The 19,390-nt window shown below is 32.8% G+C and overlaps 1 protein-coding gene across 3 annotated transcripts in view; it reads right to left on the bottom strand.

Annotated features, from left to right (window-relative positions):
* snphb (syntaphilin b) overlaps positions 1-19,390 on the bottom strand; it is a 46,586-nt gene that overhangs the window by 6,290 nt on the left and 20,906 nt on the right. For 2 of the 3 annotated variants that reach the window (XM_061902719.1, XM_061902720.1), the window contains 3 exons: positions 17,472-17,642; positions 5,399-5,506; positions 22-171 (listed from right to left, as the gene is read on the bottom strand). In XM_061902719.1, coding sequence (XP_061758703.1) covers positions 22-171; positions 5,399-5,506; positions 17,472-17,642 — 429 coding nt within the window. The remainder of the gene's footprint in view (positions 1-21; positions 172-5,398; positions 5,507-17,471; positions 17,643-19,390) is intronic. The other variant, XM_061902721.1, reaches the window with a different exon arrangement.

Here is a 19,390-nt window from a genome sequence, read left to right as displayed (position 1 = left end):
AGGGATATCTAAACCGCTCACCTGTCTTGCAGCGTGGTGATGGTTTCTTTTAACCTGGCCCTGAGGTGTCGGATACACAGCTCCTTCTGCTGCAAGGGTGTCAGGTACTGCTCGGGTGGAGGGGGCCGGATACCGTGGTTGTCGGTACATGACGTGTACTTCTGGTGACGTCTAGGAGAACAATGCAAACACTTTTTTAACAGTTTACAAATTATATTCCCAGAAGGGTTTTTAGTTATGGTTGGTTTCTGGGTTGGAACTCTGCACTTTATTGAACTTTTAGGATTTTTCCCTGACTGGGGGGTGGGCCAAGTCTTTTTGGAAATATTCAGTCTGCAGCGCTAGTGTCGCTAGTGCCCAGACAAAGTCATTGTAAAAAAAGGAACTGCAGGGATGACTCAACACTTGTCCCTATTCCCACTGTCCTTTACACTCGTGGTGTCCATCCATCTATCCATCCATTTTTTACCGCTTGTCCCTTTTGGGGAGTGGGGGTGTTAGAGCCTATATCAGTTGCATTCGCGCAGTAGGCGGGGTACACCCTGGACAAGTCGCCACCTCATCGCAGGACCAACACTGATAGACGGACAACGTTAACAAAATGGGGCCAATTTAGTGTTGCCAATCAACCTATCCCCAGGTGCATGTCTTTGGAGGTCGGAGGAACCCGGAGGGAACCAACGCAGTCACGGGGAGAACATGTAGAAAAGAACCCGAGCGCGGGGTCGAACTCAGTACCTATGTATTGTGAGGCACATGCAGTAACCCAGGGGTCACCAACGCGGTGCCCGTGGGCACCAAGTAGCCCGTAAGGACCAGATGAGTCGCCCGCTGGCCTGTCCTAAAAATAGCACAAATAGCAGCACTTACCAGTGAGCGTCCTCTATTTTTTTTTTATTTTATTTATTTACGAGCAAGCTGGTCTCCTTTTGCTCGACATTTTTAATTCTAAGAGAGACAAAACTCAAATAGAATTTGAAAATCTAAGAAAATATTTTAAAGACTTGGTCTTCACTTGTTTAAATAAATTCATTTATTTTTTTACTTTGCTTCTTATAACTTTCAGAACGACAATTGTATAGAAAAAATACAACCTTAAAAATTATTTTAGGATTTTTAAACACATATACCTTTTTACCTTTTAAATTCCTTTTTCTTCTTTCCTGACAATTTAAATCAATGTTCAGGTATTTTTTTTGTGTGTAGAGAATAATAAATACATTTTAATTTAATTCTTCATTTTAGCTTCTGTTTTTTCGACCAAGAATATTTGTGAAATATTTCTTCAAACTTATTATGATTAAAATTCAAAAAAAAATATTCTGGCAAATCTAGAAAATCTGTAGAATCAAATTTAAAATCTTATTTCAAAGTCTTTTGAATTTCTTTAAAAATGTTTGTTCTGGAAAATCTAGAAGAAATAATGATTTGTCTTTGTTAGAAATATAGCTTGGTCCAATTTGTTATATACTCTAACAAAGTGCAGATTGTATTTTAACCTATTTAAAACATGTCATCAAAATTCTCAAATTAATCTTAATCGGGAAAAATTACTAATGATTTTCCATAAATTCTTTTTTTAATTTTTTCAAATAGATTCGAATTAGCTAGTTTTTCTCTTCATTTTTTTCGGTGGGATTTTGAATTTTAAAGAGTCGAAATTGAAGATAAACTATGTTTCAAAATTTAATTTTCATATTTTTTGTGTTTTCTCATCTTTTAAACCGTTCAATTAAGTGTTTTTTTCATCATTTTTTTCTCTACAAAAACCTTCAGTAAAAGGAAAAAAAATGTATGACGGAATGACAGACAGTAATACCCATTTTATTACATATATATAGATTTATTTATTAAAGGTAAATTGAGCAAATTGGCTATTTCTGGCAATTTATTTAAGTGTGTATCAAACTGGTAGCCCTTCGCATTAATCAGTACCCAAAAAGTAGCTCTTGGTTTCAAAAGGTTGGTGACCCCTGCACTAACCCCTGTACCACCGTGTTGGCCACACTCCTGGTGTGTGAAAAGCGAATGCAAATAAATCCAGACTACTGAGTTGACATTGTCTACTTTAGGGGAAATGCTATTTTTTCAAAATATTTCTATAATCCATAAGGAAATGCTATTTTTTCAAAATATTTCTACAATCAGTGAACCAGTTAACAACAGTGTGCTGTTGCATATTTTGTTATAGTTATTTTGTTTTTTTTTCAGAAAAAAACAAAAAACATTAGGAACAATCGGTTTTATTTTGAAAGACCGTGTCTTGAACGGAAGTGACGTGTATTTCGTCGTATTGACAATATTGATCAAACGAAGTCAAATGGACAACGTTGGCAAAGTGCGCTAAACACAATAACGTTGGAGTAAAACTTAGCAGTCAAATTATGGAAACAGTTTTATGTTTTTTTTTAACAATTTTCGGACGTTTTTTGTCTGATGGACTATGATACAGAAGACCACGCGCACCTGTGATGACGTCATTCGCCAACAAGATGGACAATTAGCATGATCGTGTCCACCGGAGGACTAAAGGAGATGTAAAGTTTGACGAAACGTCTTCAGACTGTCTTCATCGCCATCATACTGGCAGACTTTTAAGGTAAAAGTGTTTAAAAACATTGTTTCCAGTCATGTGATACTTAGTATGGAGGTCCGGATGAGTATGTGTGGTGAATGTTGTCTAAGGATGTAGATGTCTTATATAGGATCTTCAACTATAACCCCCCGTAGATTCTCAAAAACAGCAGATTACTCATGTCTTGTACGGGATTCTTTGACTATGGTTGGTTGTCAGTAGATCCTCAAAAATACTAAATCACTCATGTCTTATATGGCATATTTGACTATAGTTTTTTTGCAGTAGATCCTCAAAAACAGCTCATGTCTTGCATAGGTCTTTGACCTAATTTTTTTTGCTGTTACTCCTCAAAAACAGTAAATCACTCATGTCTTATACAGCATCTTTGACCTAAGGGAAAAGTGGTAGAAAATGGATGGATGGATGGACTATAGTTTTTTTGCAGTGGGTCTTTCAAAAATACTAAATCACTCATGTCTTATATAACATCTTTGACTATAGTTTTTTTTTTGCAGTAGATCCTCAAAAACAGCTCATGTCTTGTATAGGATCTTTGACTATTTTTTGCAGGTAAATCACTCATGTCTTATACAGCATTCTTTGACCTAAGGGAAAAGTGGTGGGAAATGGATGGACTATAGTTTTTTTTTTGCAGTGGGTCTTCAAAAAATACTAAATCACTCATGTCTTATTTAGCATCTCTGACTATAGTTTTTTTTGCAGTAGATCCTCAAAAACAGCTCATGTCTTGTATAGGATCTTTGACTATTTTTTTTGCAGTAGATCCTCAAAACAGTAAATCACTCATGTCTTATACAGCATATTTGACCTAAGGGAAAAGTGGTGGAAATGGATGGACTATAGTTTTTTTTTGCAGTAGCTCCTCAAAAATACTAAATCACTCATGTCTTATATAGCATCTTTGACTATAGTTTTTTTTTGCAGGGAGATCCTCAAAAACAGCTCATGTCTTGTATAGGATCTTTGACTATTTTTTTTTGCAGTAGGTCCTCAAAATACTAAATCACTCATGTCTTATATAGCATTTTTGACTATAGTTTTTTTTTTTTTTTGCAGTAGATCCTCAAAAAAACAGCTCATGTCTTGTATAGGATCTTTGACTATTTTTTGCAGTAGATCCTCAAAAACAGTAAATCACTCATTGTCTTATACAGCATCTTTGACGTAAGGGAAAAGTGGGTAGGAAATAGATGGATGGATGGACTATTTGTTTTTTTTGCAGTGGGTCTTCAAAAATACTAAATCACTCATGTCTTACATAGCATCTTTGACTATAGTTTTTTTTTTGCAGTAGATCCTCAAAAAACAACTCATGTCTTGTATAGGATCTTTGACTATTTTTTTGCTGTAACTCCTCAAATACAGTAAATCACTCATGTCTTATACAGCATCTTTGACCTAAGGGAAAAGTGGTAGAAAATGGATGGATGGATGGACTATAGTTTTTTTTTGCAGTGGGTCTTCAAAAATACTAAATCACTCATGTCTTATATAGCATCTCTGACTATAGTTTTTTTTGCAGTAGATCCTCAAAAACAGCTCATGTCTTGTATAGGATCTTTGACTATTTTTTTGCAGTAGAGCCTCAAAAACAGCAAATCACTCATGTCTTATACAGCATCTTTGACCTTAGGGAAAAGTGGTAGGAAAATGGATGGATGGACTATAGTTTTTTTGTCGCAGTAGATCCTCAAAAAAGCTAAATCACTCATGTCTTATATAGCACATGTCTTATATAGCATCTTTGACTATAGTTTTTTTTTTGCAGTAGATCCTCAAAAACAGTAAATCACTCATGTCTTATACAGCATCTTTGACCTAAGAGAAAAGTTGTAAAAAATGGATGGATGGATGGACTATAGTTTTTTTTGCAGTAGGTCCTCAAAAATACTAAATCACTCATATCTTATATAGCATCTTTGACTATAGTTTTTTTGCAGTAGATCCTCAAAAACAGCTCATGTCTTGTATAGGATCTTTGACTATTTTTTTGCAGTGGATCCTCAAAAACAGTAAATCACTCATGTCTTATTGCAGCATTTTTGACCTAAGGGAAAATTGTAGAAAATGGATGGATAGATGGACTATAGTTTTTTTTTGCAGTAGGTCCTCAAAAATACTAAATCACTCATGTCTTATATAGCATCTTTGACTATAGTTTTTTTTTTTTGCAATAGATCCTCAAAACAGCTCATGTCTTGTATAGGATCTTTGACTATTTTTTTGCAGTAGATCCCCAAAAACAGCAGATCACTCATGTCTTATACTATATGATCTTTGACAATAGTTTTTTTTGCAGTAGATCCCAAAAACAGATCACTTTTGTCTTGTATATGTTCTTTGACTATAGTTGTTTTGCAGTAGATCCTCAAAAAACAGCAGATCAAGCATGTCTTATGTAGGATCTTTGATTATAGGTTTTATACAGTAGACACTCAAAAACAGCAGATCACTCATGTCTTATATAGGATCTTTAACTATAGTCCCCCCCACCCCCAGTTGGTTCGCAAAAACTGCAGATCACTCATGTCTTATATAGCATCTTTGATTATAGTAGTTTTGCAGCAAAAACAGCAGATTACTCATGTCTTATGTAGGTTCTTTGACTATAGGTTTTTTTTTGCAGTAGACACTCAAAAACAGCAAGTCACTCATGTCTTATATAGGATCTTTGACTATAGTTTTTTTCCCCTCAGTAGATTCTGAAAATGAATGTTGAAAGCTTGTAGTACTGCTGTTTGGCCGGCAGATGGCAGCAAGGACCACGTTCATGGTGACTACGACTGCGCATGTTCTTACCCTTTGGTGGGGCTGCAGTCGCTGCCTTTACACGAGCCCGAGTTGCTGCTGCCGCTGAGGGAGGCGTGGCCGAAGGGGTCTCGGCTACTGGGGGCCGCCGGGGACCGCCTAGGAGGTCCACACACACGACAAAAAAACAAAAAAGAAGACGTATGTTGTTATAGTTTGGTGACGCCACACGCACAACACACAGGTCAGGTGATAGTGAGCTGCAAAAAAATAACAACAAAAAACCCAGGTGACAAGAGCAGGTGCCAATGGAAATGCACAAATATACAAAAAATATTAGAAATACACAAGTAAAGTTTGGGAAAGCTGTAATGAATGTGATTTTAGACAAATGAGGGTGAAAGACAAGATATGACACATTTTATACAACATAAAGCACGCATCATTATTCCTATTTTGCACGGCAGGGTTTCCCAAACTGACTTAATGGGTCTTAAGACATTTTATATATGGCGTAATAATTACATCTTTTTGCTGTAGTTTTGTCCTCAAAAACAGCTCATGTCTTGTATGGGATCTTTGACTATAGCTTTTTTTGCAGTAGATCCTCCAAAACAGATCACACATGTCTTGTATAGGATCTTTGACTATATAGTTTTAATGCAGTTGTTCCTTAAAACAATAGATCACTCTGATCATATAAAGGATCTTTGACTATATATATTTTTCCAGTAGATTCTCAAAATAGTAGGTCACCCCTGCCATATAGAGGATCTTTGACTGTAGTTTGTTTTGCAGTAGTTCCTTAAAACTAGATCACTCCTGTTATATATAGGATCTTTGACTATATGCAGTATTTTTAACAGTAGTTCTTTAAAACAGTAGATCCCTCCTGTAATATATAGGATCTTTGACTATAGTTTTTTGTTTGCAGCAGTTCCTTAAAACAGTAGATCACTCCTGTCATATATATATATAGGATCTTTGACATACTCTCTCTCTCTCTCTCTCTCTCTCTCTCTGTCTCTCTCTCTCTCTCTCTCTCTCTCTCTCTCTCTCTCTCTCTCTCTCTCTCTCTCTCTCTCTCTCTCTCTCTCTCTCTCTCTCTCTCTCTCTCTCTCTCTCTCTCTCTCTCTCTCTCTCGAGAGAGAGAGTCAAAGATCCTATATATATGACAGGAGTAATCTACTGTTTTATATATATATATATGTATATATATATATATAGCAGTAGTTCCTCTCTCTCTCTCTCTCTCTCTCTCTCTCTCTCTCTCTCTCTCTAGAGAGAGAGAGAGAGAGAGAGAGTCAAAGATCCTATATATATGACAGGAGTAATCTACTGTTTTATATATATATATATGTATATATATATATATAGCAGTAGTTCCTTAAAACAGTAGATCACTCTTATCATATAGAGGATCTTTGACTGTAGTTTTTTTTCCAGCAGATTCTCAAAAATAGTAGGTCACCCATGTCATATAGAGGATCTTTGACTGTAGTTTGTTTTGCAGTAGTTCCTTAAAACAGTAGATCACTCCTGTTATATATAGGATCTTTGACTATATGCAGTATTTTTAACAGTAGTTCTTTAAAACAGTAGATCACTCCTGTTATATATAGGATCTTTGACTATATGCAGTATTTTTAACAGTAGTTCTTTAAAACAGTAGATCCCTCCTATAATATATAGGATATTTGACTATAGTTTTTTGTTGCAGCAGTTCCTTAAAACTGTACATCACTCCTGTTATATATAGGATCTTTGACTATAGTTTTTTGTTACAGCAGTTCCTTAAAACAGTAGATCCCTCCTGTAATATATCGGATCTTTGACTATAGTTTTTTGTTGCAGCAGTTCCTTAAAACAGTAGATCCCTCCTGTAATATATAGGATCTTTGACTATAGTTTTTTGTTGCAGCAGTTCCTTAAAACAGTCGATCACTCCTGTCATATATAGGATCTTTAACTATATGCAGTATTTTTAACAGTAGTTCTTTAAAACAGTAGATCACTCTTGTTATATATAGGATCTTTGACTATATGCAGTATTTTTAACAGTTGTTCTTTAAAACAGTAGATCACTCCTGTTATATATAGGATCTTTGACTATATGCAGTATTTTTAACAGCTGTTCTTTAAAACAGTAAATCCCTCCTGTAATATATAGGATCTTTGACTACAGTTTTTTGTTGCAGCAGTTCCTTAAAACAGTAGATCACTCCTGTCATATATATATATATATAGGATCTTTGACTATATATATATATATAGCAGTAGTTCCTTAAAACAGTAGATCACTCTTATCATATAGTGGATCTTTGACTGTAGTTTTTTTTGCAGTAGATTCTCAAAAATAGTAGGTCATTTCTGTCATATATAGGATCTTTGACTATAGTTTTTTATTTTAAGGTAGATTCTCAAAAATAGTAGGTTACTCCTGTTATATAGAGGATCTTTGAATGTATAGTTTTTTTTGCAGTAGTTCCTTAAACTAGTAGATCAATCCTGTCATATATAGGGTCTTTGACTATAGTTTTTTTTTAAGTGAATTCTCAAAAATAGTATGTTTCTCCTGTTATATAGAGCAGTGGTTCCCAACCTTTTTGTATCTGGGACCTTTCAACGCTTAATAATTTTTCCCGCGGCCTGGGGGGATCCTTTTTTCATTTTTATTTATTTATTTTTTTTCTTTGTCATGAAAAAGGGACATTTTTGTCATGAAAAAGGGAGGTTTCTGTGGTTGGTGCACTAATTGTAAGTGTATATTGTTTTTTAATGTTGATTTAATAAAAAAAAGTTAAAAAAATATATATATATTAAATAAAAATTAATAAAAAATTATTCTGCGGCCCGGTTGGGGACCACTGATATAGAGGATCTTTGAATGCAATTTTTTTTTTAGCAGTTCCTTAAAACAGTAGATCACTGTTGTCACATATAGGATCTTTTACTATACATTTATTTTAAGTAGATTCTCCAAAATAATAGGTTACTTCTGTTATATAGAGGATCTTTGAATGTAGTTTTTTTTTGCAGTAGTTCCCTAAACTAGTAGATCACTCCTGTCATATACAGGATCTTTGACTATAGTTTTTTTAAAGTAGATTCTCAAAAATAGTAGGTTACTTCTGTTATATAGAGAATCTTTGAATGTAGTTTTTTTGCAGTAGTTCCTTAAACTACTAGATCACTCCTGTCATATATAGGATCTTTGACTATATACAATATTTTAACAGTAGATCACTCCTTTCATAAATAGGATATTTGACTATATCATTTTTTTGCAGTAGATTCTCAAAAATAGTAGGTCACTCCTGTTATATAGAGGATCTTTGAATGTATTTTTTTTTTTTGCAGTAGTTCCTTAAACTAGTAGATCACTCCTGACATATACAGGATCTTTGACTGTATTTTTTTTTTTTAAAGTAGATTCTCAAAAATAGTAGGTTACTCCTGTTATATGGAGGGTCTTTGAATGTAGTATTTTTTTTTTTTCAGTAGTTCCTTAAACTAGTAGATCACTCCTGACATATACAGGATCTTTGACTATAGTTTTTTTTAAAGTAGATTCTCAAAAATAGGAGGTTACTCCTGTTATGTAGAGGATCTTTGAATGTATTTTTTGCAGTAGTTCCTTAAAACAGTAGATCACTCCTGTCATATATAGGATCTTTAACCATAGTGTTTTAAAGTAGATTCTCAAAAATAGTAGGTTACTTCTTTTTGTATAGAGGATCTTTGAATGTAGTTTTTTTTTGCAGTAGTTCCTTAAACTAGTAGATCACTCCTGTCATATATAGGATCTTTGACTATGTACAATATTTTAACAGTAGATCACTCCTTTCATAAATAGGATCTTTGACTATATCGGTTTTTTTTGCAGTAGATTCTCAAAAATAGTAGGTCACTCCTGTTATATAGAGGATCTTTGAATGTATTTTTTTTTTTTGCAGTAGTTCCTTAAACTAGTAGATCACTCCTGACATATACAGGATATTTGACTGTAGTTTTTTTTCAAAGTAGATTCTCAAAAATAGTAGGTTACTCCTGTTATATAGAGGGTCTTTGAATGTAGTTTTTTTTTTTGCAGTAGTTCCTTAAACTAGTAGATCACTCCTGACATATACAGGATCTTTGACTATAGTTTTTTTTTTTAAAGTAGGTTCTCAAAAATAGGAGGTTACTCCTGTTATGTAGAGGATCTTTGAATGTATTTTTTTGCAGTAGTTCCTTAAAACAATAGATCACTCCTGTCATATATAGGATCTTTGACTATAGTTTTTTTAAAGTAGATTCTCAAAAATAGTAGGTTACTTCTGTTATATAGAGGATCTTTAAATGTATTTTTTTGCAGTAGTTCCTTAAAACAGTAGATCACTCCTGTCATATATAGGATCTTTAACTATAGTTTTTTTAAAGTAGATTCTCAAAAATAGTAGGTTACTTCTTTTTGTATAGAGGATCTTTGAATGTAGTTTTTTTTTGCAGTAGTTCCTTAAACTAGTAGATCACTCCTGTCATATATAGGATCTTTGACTATGTACAATATTTTAACAGTAGATCACTCCTTTCATAAATAGGATCTTTGACTATATCGGTTTTTTTTGCAGTAGATTCTCAAAAATAGTAGGTCACTCCTGTTATATAGAGGATCTTTGAATGTATTTTTTTTTTTTGCAGTAGTTCCTTAAACTAGTAGATCACTCCTGTCATATATAGGATCTTTGACTATAGTTTTTTTTTAAGTAGATTCTCAAAAATAGTAGGTTATTTCTGTTGTATAGAGGATCTTTGAATGTAGTTTTTTTTGCAGTAGTTCCTTAAACTAGTAGATCACTCCTGTCATATACAGGATCTTTGACTGTAGTTTTTAAAAAAAAGTAGATTCTCGAAAATAGTAGGGCACTCCTGTTATATAGAGGATCTTTGAATGTATTTTTTTTAAGTAGATTCTCAAAAATAGTAGGTTACTCCTGTTGTATAGAGGGTCTTTGAATGTAGTTTTTTTTTTTTGCAGTAGTTCCTTAAACTAGTAGATCACTCCTGACATATACAGGATCTTTGACTATAGTTTTTTTTAAAGTAGATTCTCAAAAATAGGAGGTTACTCCTGTTATGTAGAGGATCTTTGAATGTATTTTTTTGCAGTAGTTCCTTAAAACAATAGATCACTCCTGTCATATATAGGATCTTTGACTATAGTTTTTTTAAAGTAGATTCTCAAAAATAGTAGGTTACTTCTGTTATATAGAGGATCTTTAAATGTATTTTTTTGCAGTAGTTCCTTAAAACAGTAGATCACTCCTGTCATATATAGGATCTTTAACTATAGTTTTTTTAAAGTAGATTCTCAAAAATAGTAGGTTACTTCTGTTGTATAGAGGATCTTTGAATGTAGTTTTTTTTTTGCAGTAGTTCCTTAAACTAGTAGATCACTCCTGTCATACATAGGATCTTTGACTATATACAATATTTTAACAGTAGATCACTCCTTTCATAAATAGGATATTTGACTATATCATTTTTTTGCAGTAGATTCTCAAAAATAGTAGGTCACTCCTGTTATATAGAGGATCTTTGAATGTATTTTTTTTTTTTTGCAGTAGTTCCTTAAACTAGTAGATCACTCCTGACATATACAGGATCTTTGACTGTAGTTTTTTTTTAAAGTAGATTCTCAAAAATAGTAGGTTACTCCTGTTATATGGAGGGTCTTTGAATGTAGTATTTTTTTTTTTGCAGTAGTTCCTTAAACTAGTAGATCACTCCTGACATATACAGGATCTTTGACTATAGTTTTTTTTAAAGTAGATTCTCAAAAATAGGAGGTTACTCCTGTTATGTAGAGGATCTTTGAATGTATTTTTTGCAGTAGTTCCTTAAAACAGTAGATCACTCCTGTCATATATAGGATCTTTAACCATAGTGTTTTAAAGTAGATTCTCAAAAATAGTAGGTTACTTCTTTTTGTATAGAGGATCTTTGAATGTAGTTTTTTTTGCAGTAGTTCCTTAAACTAGTAGATCACTCCTGTCATATATAGGATCTTTGACTATGTACAATATTTTAACAGTAGATCACTCCTTTCATAAATAGGATCTTTGACTATATCGTTTTTTTTGCAGTAGATTCTCAAAAATAGTAGGTCACTCCTGTTATATCGAGGATCTTTGAATGTATTTTTTTTTTTGCAGTAGTTCCTTAAACTAGTAGACCACTCCTGACATATACAGGATATTTGACTGTAGTTTTTTTTCAAAGTAGATTCTCAAAAATAGTAGGTTACTCCTGTTATATAGAGGGTCTTTGAATGTAGTTTTTTTTTTTTGCAGTAGTTCTTTAAACTAGTAGATCACTCCTGACATATACAGGATCTTTGACTATAGTTTTTTTTTTAAGTAGGTTCTCAAAAATAGGAGGTTACTCCTGTTATGTAGAGGATCTTTGAATGTATTTTTTTGCAGTAGTTCCTTAAAACAGTAGATCACTCCTGTCATATATAGGATCTTTGACTATAGTTTTTTTTAAAGTAGATTCTCAAAAATAGTAGGTTATTTCTGTTATATAGAGGATCTTTGAATGTAGTTTTTTTTGCAGTAGTTCCTTAAACTAGTAGATCACTCCTGTCATATACAGGATCTTTGACTGTAGTTTTTAAAAAAAAGTAGATTCTCGAAAATAGTAGGGCACTCCTGTTATATAGAGGATCTTTGAATGTATTTTTTTTTTAAAGTAGATTCTCAAAAATAGTAGGTTACTCCTGTTATATAGAGGGTCTTTGAATGTAGTTTTTTTTTTTTGCAGTAGTTCCTTAAACTAGTAGATCACTCCTGACATATACAGGATCTTTGACAATAGTTTTTTTAAAGTAGATTCTCAAAAATAGGAGGTTACTCCTGTTATGTAGAGGATCTTTGAATGTATTTTTTGCAGTAGTTCCTTAAAACAATAGATCACTCCTGTCATATATAGGATCTTTGACTATAGTTTTTTTAAAGTAGATTCTCAAAAATAGTAGGTTACTTCTGTTATATAGAGGATCTTTAAATGTATTTTTTTGCAGTAGTTCCTTAAAACAGTAGATCACTCCTGTCATATATAGGATCTTTAACTATAGTTTTTTTAAAGTAGATTCTCAAAAATAGTAGGTTACTTCTGTTATATAGAGGATCTTTGAATGTAGTTTTTTTTTGCAGTAGTTCCTTAAACTAGTAGATCACTCCTGTCATACATAGGATCTTTGACTATATACAATATTTTAACAGTAGATCACTCCTTTCATAAATAGGATCTTTGACTATATCGTTTTTTTGCAGTAGATTCTCAAAAAAAGTAGGTCACTACTGTCATATAGAGGATCTTTGAATGTATTTTTTTATTTGTTTTTGCAGTAGTTCCTTTAACTAGTAGATCACTCCTGACATATACAGGATCTTTGACTGTAGTTTTTTTTTAAAGTAGATTCTCAAAAGTAGTAGGTTACTCCTGTTATATAGAGGGTCTTTGAATGTATTTTTTTTTTTTTTTGCAGTAGTTCCTTAAACTAGTAGATCACTCCTGACGTATACAGGATCTTTGACTATAGTTTTTTTTAAAGTAGATTCTCAAAAATAGGAGGTTACTCCTGTTATGTAGAGGATCTTTGAATGTATTTTTTTGCAGTAGTTCCTTAGAACAGTAGATCACTCCTGTCATATATAGGATCTTTGACTATAGTTTTTTTGAAGTAGATTCTCAAAAATAGTGGGTTACTTCTGTTATATAGAGGATATTTGAATGTAGTTTTTTTTGCAGTAGTTCCTTAAACTTGTAGATCACTCCTGTCATAAATAGGATCTTTGACTATAGTCTTTTTTAAAGTAGATTCTCAAAAATAGTAGGTTACTCCTGTTATATAGAGGATCTTTGAATGTATTGTTTTTTTTGCAGTAGTTCCTTAAACTAGTAGATCAATCCTGTCATATATAGGGTCTTTGACTATAGTTTTTTTTAAAGTGAATTCTCAAAAATAGTATGTTTCTCCTGTTATATAGAGCAGTGGTTCCCAACCTTTTTGTATCTGGGACCTTTCAACGCTTAATAATTTTTTCCCGCGGCCTGGGGGGATCCTTTTTTCATTTTTTTTTTTTTTTTTTTTTTTCTTTGTCATGAAAAAGGGACATTTTTGTCATGAAAAAGGGAGGTTTCTGTGGTTGGTGCACTAATTGTAAGTGTATATTGTTTTTTAATGTTGATTTAATAAAAAAAAAGTAAAAAAAAAAAAAAAATATTAAATAAAAATTAATAAAAAATTCTTCTGCGGCCCGGTTGGGGACCACTGATATAGAGGATCTTTGAATGCAAATTTTTTTTTAGCAGTTCCTTAAAACAGTAGATCACTGTTGTCACATATAGGATCTTTTACTATACATTTTTTTAAGTAGATTCTCAAAAATAATAGGTTACTTCTGTTATATAGAGGATCTTTGAATGTAGTTTTTTTTTGCAGTAGTTCCCTAAACTAGTAGATCACTCCTGTCATATACAGGATCTTTGACTATATATTTTTTTAAGTAGATTCTCAAAAATAGTAGGTTACTTCTGTTATATAGAGGATCTTTGAATGTATTTTTTTTTTTGCAGTAGTTCCTTAAACTAGTAGATCACTCCTGACATATACAGGATCTTTGACTATAGTTTTTTTTAAAGTAGATTCTCAAAAATAGGAGGTTACTCCTGTTATGTAGAGGATCTTTGAATGTAGTTTTTGCAGTAGTTCCTTAAAACAGTAGATCACTCCTGTCATATATAGGATCTTTAACTATAGTTTTTTTAAAGTAGATTCTCAAAAATAGTAGGTTACTTCTGTTATATAGAGGATCTTTGAATGTAGTTTTTTTTTGCAGTAGTTCCTTAAACTAGTAGATCACTCCTGTCATACATAGGATCTTTGACTATATACAATATTTTAACAGTAGATCACTCCTTTCATAAATAGGATCTTTGACTATATCGTTTTTTTGCAGTAGATTCTCAAAAAAAGTAGGTCACTACTGTCATATAGAGGATCTTTGAATGTATTTTTTTTTTTTTTTGCAGTAGTTCCTTTAACTAGTAGATCACTCCTGACATATACAGGATCTTTGACTGTAGTTTTTTTTTAAAGTAGATTCTCAAAAGTAGTAGGTTACTCCTGTTATATAGAGGGTCTTTGAATGTATTTTTTTTTTTTTCAGTAGTTCCTTAAACTAGTAGATCACTCCTGACATATACAGGATCTTTGACTATAGTTTTTTTTAAAGTAGATTCTCAAAAATAGGAGGTTACTCCTGTTATGTAGAGGATCTTTGAATGTATTTTTTTGCAGTAGTTCCTTAGAACAGTAGATCACTCCTGTCATATATAGGATCTTTGACTATAGTTTTTTTAAAGTAGATCCTCAAAAATAGTAGGTTACTCTGTTATATAGAGGATCTTTGAATGTATTTTTTGCAGTAGTTCCTTAAAACAGTAGATCACTCCTGTCATATATAGGATCTTTGACTATAGTTTTTTTAAAGTAGATTCTCAAAAATAGTAGGTTACCTCTGTTATATAGAGGATCTTTGAATGTATTTTTTGCAGTAGTTCCTTAAAACAGTTGATCACTCCTGTCATATACAGGATCTTTAACTATAGTTTTTTTAAAGTAGATTCTCAAAAATAGTAGGTTACTTCTGTTGTATAGAGGATCTTTGAATGTAGTTTTTTTGCAGTAGTTCCTTAAACTAGTAGATCACTCCTGTCATATATAGGATCTTTGACTATATACAATATTTTAACAGTAGATCACTCCTTTCATAAATAGGATCTTTGACTATATCGTTTTTTTGCAGTAGATTCTCAAAAAAAGTAAGTCACTCCTGTCATATAGAGGATCTTTGAATGTATTTTTTTTAATTTTTTTTTGCAGTAGTTCCTTTAACTAGTAGATCACTCCTGACATATACAGGATCTTTGACTGTAGTTTTTTTTTTAAAGTAGATTCTCAAAAGTAGTAGGTTACTCCTGTTATATAGAGGGTCTTTGAATGTAGTTTTTTTTTTTTTGCAGTAGTTCCTTAAACTAGTAGATCACTCCTGACATATACAGGATCTTTGAGTCTAGTTCTTTTTAAAGTAGATTCTCAAAAATAGGAGGTTACTCCTGTTATGTAGAGGATCTTTGAATGTATTTTTTTGCAGTAGTTCCTTAGAACAGTAGATCACTCCTGTCATATATAGGATCTTTGACTATAGTTTTTTTGAAGTAGATTCTCAAAAATAGTGGGTTACTTCTGTTATATAGAGGATCTTTGAATGTAGTTTTTTTTGCAGTAGTTCCTTAAACTTGTAGATCACTCCTGTCATATATAGGATCTTTGACTATATACAATATTTTTATCAGTAGTTCTTTAAAACAGTAGACCACTCCTGTCATATATAGGATCTTTGACTATAGTCTTTTTTAAAGTAGATTCTCAAAAATAGTAGGTTACTCCTGTTATATAGAGGATCTTTGAATGTACCTTTCTTTTGCCCTAGTTCCTTAAACTAGTAGATCACTACTGACATACACAGGATCTTTGACTATAGTTTTTTTTAAAGTAGATTCTCAAAAAAAGTAGGTCACTCCTGTTATATAGAGGATCTTTGAATGTATTTTTTTTTTTTTTGCAGTAGTTCCTTTAACTAGTAGATCACTCCTGACATATACAGGATCTTTGACTATAGTTTTTTTAAAAGTAGATTCTCAAAAATAGTAGGTTACTCCTGTTATATAGAGGAACTTTGAATGTTTTTTTTGTTTTTTTTTGCAGTAGTTCCTTAAAACAGTAGATCACTCCTGTCATTTATAGGATCTTTGACTATAGTTTTTTTTAAAAGTAGATTCTCAAAAATAGTAGGTTACTCCTGTTATATAGAGGAACTTTGAATGTTTTTTTGTTTTTTTTGCAGTAGTTCCTTAAAACAGTAGATCACTCCTGTCCTTTATAGGATCTTTGACTATAGTTTTTTTTAAAAGTAGATTCTCAAAAATAGTAGGTCATTTCTGTCACATCGAGGATCTTTCACGGTAGTTTTTTTTTGCAGCAGTTCCTTAAAACAGTAGCTCACTCCTGTCATATATATGATCATTGATTTATATATATATATATATATATATATATATATATATATATATGTGTGTGTGTATATATATATATATATATATATATACACACACACACATTGTAGTAATTCCTTAAACAGTAGATCACTCCTGTCATATATAGGATCTTTGACTATATATATATATATATATATTGCAGTAGTTCCTTAAAACTGTAGATCACTCCTGTCATACATAGGATCTTTGACTATAGTTTTTTGTTGCAGCAGTTCCTTAAAACAATAGATCACTCCTGTCATCTATGTAGGATCTTTGACTTTATATATATATATATATATATATATATGTATGTGTATATATATATATATATATATATATATATATATATATATATATATATATATATATATATATTGCAGTAGTTCCTTAAAACAGGAGATCACTCTTATTGTATAGAGGATCTTTGACTGTAGTTTTTTTTGCAGTAGATTCTCAAAATTAGTAGGTAATTTCTCTCATATATAGGATCTTTGACCATATGCAGTATTTTTAACAGTAGTTCTTTAAAACAGTAGATCACTCCTGTCATATATAGGATCTTTGACTATATATATTTTTTTAAGTAGATTCTCAAAAATAGTAGGTTACTCCTGTAATTTGGAGGATCTATGAATGTAGTTTTGTGTTGCAGCAGTTCCTTAAAACAGTATATCACTCCTGTCATATATATAGGATCTTTGACTATATGTATATATACTGTATATATATATATATATATATATATATATATATATGCAGTAGTTCCTTAAACAGTAGATCACTCCTGTCATATATAGGGTATTTGGTTATAGTTTTTTCTGCAGTAGTTTCTCAAAACAGTAGATCACTCCTGTCATATAAAAGATCTTTGACTACATAATTTTTAACAGTAGTTCCTTAAAAGTCCTGACAGAAGTTGGGTGTAAAAGTCCAGGTTTGGGAGACCCTGCCTGAGGACTGTGTGTGGACAGACCGGGAGCGCGGGGAGGAGGGGGAGTGTGTCAGACGGCTATGGCGGTCCGGAGACTTGGTGGACGCGCTTCCTTTAGCGGCGGAGGCGTAGCCTTTAGTGGGGCGCATGGAGACCATGTAGCCCGTCTCCATGGGGACGTAGTCTACCTCTATCAACCTGCAGTAGTCAAACCTGACCAGGGGCGGAAACAAAACCATTTAGGTCACACGTGCTGCAAACCCCTTGTCCTGTGCTGTGAAAGGAAAACAAAAAAAAAAACTTTTGCAAGTGCATGCCAAAGCAACAGGTGGCGCTAGAACCCATCAAAGAAAGGCCTGCAGAGAAACAAAGCGCAATTATAGCAGAACTTTAGCAAGGATGTGCATTAAAAACTAAAAAGTCCAAGTGTGCTGTGCTGTTCTACTCCAGTCCTGTAGGTGGCGCTACTGGGTAATAATGATCATTGCAATGTGGAAAATAAACACACATTTATCCATATAGAGGAACTTCAAGTTATTTTTTTTGAAACGTAAAACTTATTTGCAGTGCATTAAAAAAATGTAAAGGAAAACTAAGCTTTTGAACCGATACTGATAACCGATATTTATGTATAAATCAAGTGTACATTTCTACCCTATCGAAAAATGGACAACTACTGCATAGGGATAAGGATAATTGAATTATATGTGAGTGGAAATACACTTCACACTGTAATTCTGATTAGAGATGTCCGATAATGGCTTTTTTCCCCGATATTCTGATTTTGTTCAACTCTAAATAACCAATTACGATATCAACCGATACCGATATATATAGAAACAGTCGTGGAGTTAACACGTTATGCCGCTGGATGCATTGAACTATGTAACGAGGATTTCCAAAGATAAATCCACTCAAGCTGCCAGTCTGTGGAACACTCTCCCTGACCACTTGAGGGCACCACATACTGTGGATGCTTTTTTAAAAAAGGCTTAAAAAACCCTTCTTTTTTTTTTTAGATATATGCATATTAGTTCTAGCTATTAGGTTGTTGTAGTTTTATTATTTTATATATTTTTTTAATACTCTGTAGCACTTTGAGGTTGTTTACTCAATGTAAAGTGCTTTTTACAGATACAATCTATTATTATCATTATTATTATTATTAAGTTATGGAAAAAAATGCCAACATGGCACTGCCATATTTATTATTGAAGTCAAAAAGTGCAATTTTTAAAAATTTTTTTTACATGCCTCAAAACAGCAGCTTGGAATTTGGGACATGCTCTCCCTGAGAGAGCATGAGGAGGTTGAGGTGGGCGGAGTTGGGGGGGGTTAGGGGGTAGCCGGGGCTTGTATATTGTAGCATCCCGGAATAGTTAGTGCTGCAAGGGTTTCTGGGTATTTGTTCTGTTTGTCATTCTTGTTTGGTGTGACCTTTATGGCTGTTGACCAAGTATGCCTTGCATTCACTTGTGTGTGTGAAAAGCCGTAGATATTATGTGATTGTTCACATTTCTGCCCAAAATGTTTACACCCTACCAAAAAATGGACAACTACTAAGTAGGGATAAGGATAATTTAATGATATTTAAGTGTAAAATACACTTCCCGCTATAATTTTGACCCAGGCAAACACTGCAATGTAAGTTGAAATGTATTAACATCTCAACATTTTCAATGATTTAAATGCGAGACAAACATGGACTCAAACATTCGGAATATGATTTTGTGAATTAAAAAAAATGAGGCCAGTTGAACCAAGCCAATAAGATGGTGCATTGCAGTTATCAACAACACCCAGACAGGTGGAGTCACATCACTTATAAATTGAGAAAAATACAATGATAGTTTTCCCCGACATGAATAATTCAGTGGTGCAATAAGTGCGGGCCCCTCAGAAAGGCAACGTTGTGGCTCCTTGCCAAATGTAATAAAGCGAATGATTTTGTTGTCAAGTGC

Source organism: Nerophis ophidion, linkage group LG06 (genome assembly GCF_033978795.1).
Source record: "Nerophis ophidion isolate RoL-2023_Sa linkage group LG06, RoL_Noph_v1.0, whole genome shotgun sequence".
Taxonomy (NCBI): Eukaryota; Metazoa; Chordata; class Actinopteri; order Syngnathiformes; family Syngnathidae; genus Nerophis; species Nerophis ophidion.
The sequence above is the reverse complement of the archived record's forward strand: the minus strand, read 5'-3'. Positions and strand labels throughout refer to the sequence as shown.